This window comes from Theobroma umbraticum, unplaced genomic scaffold, assembly GCF_002168275.2.
Source record: "Theobroma umbraticum cultivar Fairchild unplaced genomic scaffold, ASM216827v3 scaffold_130.0, whole genome shotgun sequence".
Taxonomy (NCBI): domain Eukaryota; kingdom Viridiplantae; phylum Streptophyta; class Magnoliopsida; order Malvales; family Malvaceae; genus Theobroma; species Theobroma umbraticum.
This window is the reverse complement of record NW_018397264.1, coordinates 5,668,350-5,672,292: the sequence shown is the minus strand read 5'-3', so window position 1 is coordinate 5,672,292 and position 3,943 is coordinate 5,668,350. Positions and strand designations below refer to the sequence as shown.

General features: G+C 33.5%; 1 protein-coding gene across 1 annotated transcript; it reads right to left on the bottom strand.

The window, feature by feature from the left end:
- Positions 1-2,919: 2,919 nt before the first annotated feature.
- On the bottom strand, positions 2,920-3,943 carry ERF1 (ethylene response factor 1). The gene has a single exon (XM_021435311.2). The coding sequence runs from the start codon at positions 3,819-3,821 to the stop codon at positions 3,177-3,179; it is 645 nt and encodes a 214-aa protein (XP_021290986.1). The 5' UTR covers positions 3,822-3,943; the 3' UTR covers positions 2,920-3,176.

The window sequence follows — 3,943 nt, the reverse complement described above, 5'->3', positions numbered from 1 at the left end:
GAGATAGCTACATTACCAAAACATACATCAACATCACCCTAATGAGACGCATTTATCGTTTTGGTCTGTGCAATGTTTCTTTCTGTTACGTATGAGGACTTCATAAAACACGATCATACTCTCGTCATCATTTTATTCTGTCGATGTCTAAAAAATAATGTCTTATTCACAAAATTTATTATCGTAGCTGTACATAATATGAAACGAAACTTACATAATTAATAATTAATTAATGATATGAAAACACACAGTAAAAGAAAAAATTTAAAAATATATACAGTTTTTGCCTGTCTAATTATGCTTGACCATATCCCTTAAACAATTATTTGTCAACTAATTAGGTAGTTAGTTGTCTATCATACAATTTGCAGGTACTGTCCTGCAAATAAAAGACAAATACGGCGGCTAGCTTGGTTTAAAAAGGAAAACAGAAAAGAGCCAAGAGTGTATAAGACAATGCATGAACATTAAATGGAACATAATTTCCCTTTGACAAGTATAGTTAAGGCTCATGTCTATGTAAGAATTCTTTCCTCTACCTTTGTCTTGGTTGCTTCCCCTGAATTTCAATTAAAATAATCTTTTTCCCGCCAGCTGTAATCCACAAGGACTTTATGTTTTCAATAATCTTCATGATTAACGTGCATGAATATCTAAGTAAATTGCAATCGTAAAAGCTTCTTGTGGCAAAGACCCTAATCAATGGAAAACAAAATGTAATTCGGTAGCTGGTAAGTGATTTTTGTTTTTAGTCAAATTAATGTCATAAAATAGACCTTTAAGCAGTCTCTTATTGAGATACTGATAAATTTATTTCCCACCTGTTTAGTTTTGATATAAATATAATTTTTTAATAAATAATAAAAAAATAAATGTATTAGATTGAGTAAAAAGATAAATTAAAGATGAGTGACCAAATTCGATTTAACTAATACTAAAAATAATAATAATAAAAAAAGATTGAATTCAAGATCCTCGTCATTCGTATTTAATAAGAAGGTGACCAAGTTCAGTTAACCATGCCACGATGGAAGCATCAAATAAGGCATCAAAGGTTTGGATTATGAGCTTTAACACTTTATGAGTTTTCTTGAAATCAAAACACCCTTTTTGAATTGACTAAAATTTAGATTCTGACCCACGTACTTTTAACCTTGGACTCTAAATGTCACGATCAAGGAATCACGTGACAAAATTGATTGATCTGTAAAATTGCTTTACTTAACCATATAATTTGTTTTTAATAGGTTGCTTAGGGAAATAAATTCCTTAATATAATTGTGGAATCAATCAATTAGTCGGAAGATAATTTAATCATCTTCCTTAGCTAACACCATTGACTGACTATATACCACCCTCAAGGGAGATATTCCCATTTATTAATCAATTAACCATAGCCAAATATTCTATTGATATATATATATATATATATATATATTTTTTCCCTTCGTTTTTGCTAAGGAAGAAGGGAAGAAGAAGGTTACTATTGATACTATCCTACTCAAAATTGATCATAAAGAGTCCTTAACTCATTTCAGGACCATTATTAAGGAGCTAAGTTTCCAGATTAATTAAGAGAAATAGTAAAATTGGGCCATTTTTTGACCTTCTGGAATAAAGGAAAGCTGGTCATATTGGCCAAAGAAAAAAGTAACAATATGAAACGTGAACTCGATTAAGAACAAGTCAATCATGCATAAGTTATTAAATTCACTTAAAATTAGATTAGTCTTATTAGGCAATAGATAACAGTCCAAGAATAACATTAAAGACATTAAACCAGCACTCAGCAGGAAGCTTCCTTAACTTTGAAATTACACTCAAATAGTAATCTGTGAAATCATTGGAGTATAGACGATTGACAAACTAACCCATCATCCTCCATTGTTTAATCTTCATGGTCCGCCAATTTCGCCTCTTAAAATTTTCATCTGTGTTTGCTTTAAATTTATCCAATTTGATTGTATGGAGGAAAAAGAAAATTACAACTCGAAGGACTTGTACAGGGAAGTAAGAGAGGGGAGAGAAAGGAAAAGATAGGAGGGGTTTACTGTTGAAGTGAAGACCAACCCAGATTTTCTCTTTGCGTAATACGAATTAATTCTTCTTAGTTCATGGTTTTAACTTTTCAATGTGCAAGTTGTGACCGACAAAAACTAGGTTGTGTCTTTTGTTTTAACGAGAAAAGAGAACAGGAGGAAGCATTTGAAGTTCAATTGAGTAGAAGCTTTGACTCATCTTAGAAGAAAATTAAAAAATGGAAGAGATAAGAGTTGATGCTGCAACCACTGCCAGAGACTATTCTAGATGTATAAATTTAATATAGAGATATATTATGAACATCATAATTTCTTTTTTAATAAAGGGTTTGATCATCTTAGTTATTTTCAGTATACTTTGAATCTTTTGGTCTTGGAGAATTTTTCTTCTTTGGTTTAGGGTATAATGCATATGCTTAGATAAAATAACACTTTATTTATTTAATTAAAACAGGATTAATTTTTTTTCTCAAAAAATAAATAAGTTATTATCGATTCAATTATACTCAATTTGAGAGCGAACAACGTTCCTGTCACGGTGACTAGCAATGTAGCACATGATGTTATTTGTATTCATTTATTTTTCAAATGATATTATCATATAAATTAGTCATGTTTTAGTTACGTGAAATCTCGAATTTGAATCGTAAAAAATAATAAGTTAATAAATAAAGTTGCATTTTGCCATTTAATGTAGCCAATATAAAAAATTATAAAGTATTATTTTTATATCATCATTCTTAAATTATTTTTGTTCGCAAAATATGGGTATGTAGTCATGTCCTCCTTTCTCTTTTTGGAAGAGGGATATGTGTCCATAAATCCTATAACAGTAGCAGCAGCAGCCAACCTCTGTCTTTGGTGGGTGAGACAAGCAGTCTCCTGGAAATTATTGCTATTCTTAATTTCTTGTTCCTCAACTTTACACAAAATGGAATAAGAAAAAGAGAGGATACACATTTAAAAATATCAAAATGTGAACCTTCTTACACCCTTTTCTGATTACAAATGGTGGGGTTCTGAAGGAAAAACAAAAACAGAGCTCAAGGCAGAGTTAAGAAAAAAAAAAAAGAAGACTAGAAATAGATGAACAACAAGTTTTATTCTTGCTGTTTTTTTCTTTTCTTTTTTTTGGATTCACCAAGGTCTAGCAGTTTCAGATGTAGTCAAAAGTTCTTCTAAGTAATCTGCACCTAAATCCTCCAACACCACCGCATTGTTTATCCTGACATCTCTTTCTTTCTTGCTTCTGCTTATCATTTTCCTCCTCATGGAGTGTTTTCTCTTTAAAGCCACCACCGGCGAACACCCTTCCTCCTGGTGGCACTTCATGTCTCTCAGCGACTCTTGCACTCTTTCCACCGGAAAGTTGAGTATCGCGGCGGAGCCTCTCATGGCAAAAGCAGCTTGATCGTAAGCCAAAGCAGCAGCTTCCGCACTGTCAAATGTTCCAAGCCAAACCCTTATGCCGTGCCTGGTGGAATCCCTTATCTCAGCCGCAAACTTCCCCCACGGACGCCTTCTTACACCCCGGTAAGACTTTTCTTTCTTTGGACTTTCGTTTTCCATTGAACTAACCTCTTCTTCCTTTACTTGATTAGGATACGTTATTTCTGATGTTTCTTGTGTAGCCTCCGCGAGTAGCCCGTATAAAAGCATCTCCTCGGAGTCATTTTCGTTGAAAGGAAGATAGTTGTTGTGCAAAGGGAAGAACTCCGGTGACCCAAATGAAGATTCCGATGAGGAGTTAGAATTTGGGGAGTGAAAGAGGCAGGAATCCATTGTTTTTTCTAAGGCTCTAAGGCTCTGGAAGTGTTTCTCTGTTGCTCCTCTGTTTTTCGACTCTGTTTCGGGAAAGGTGTTGGGAGGTGGAGGCAGAGCAAAAAGCTTAAGGCTTTAGCACC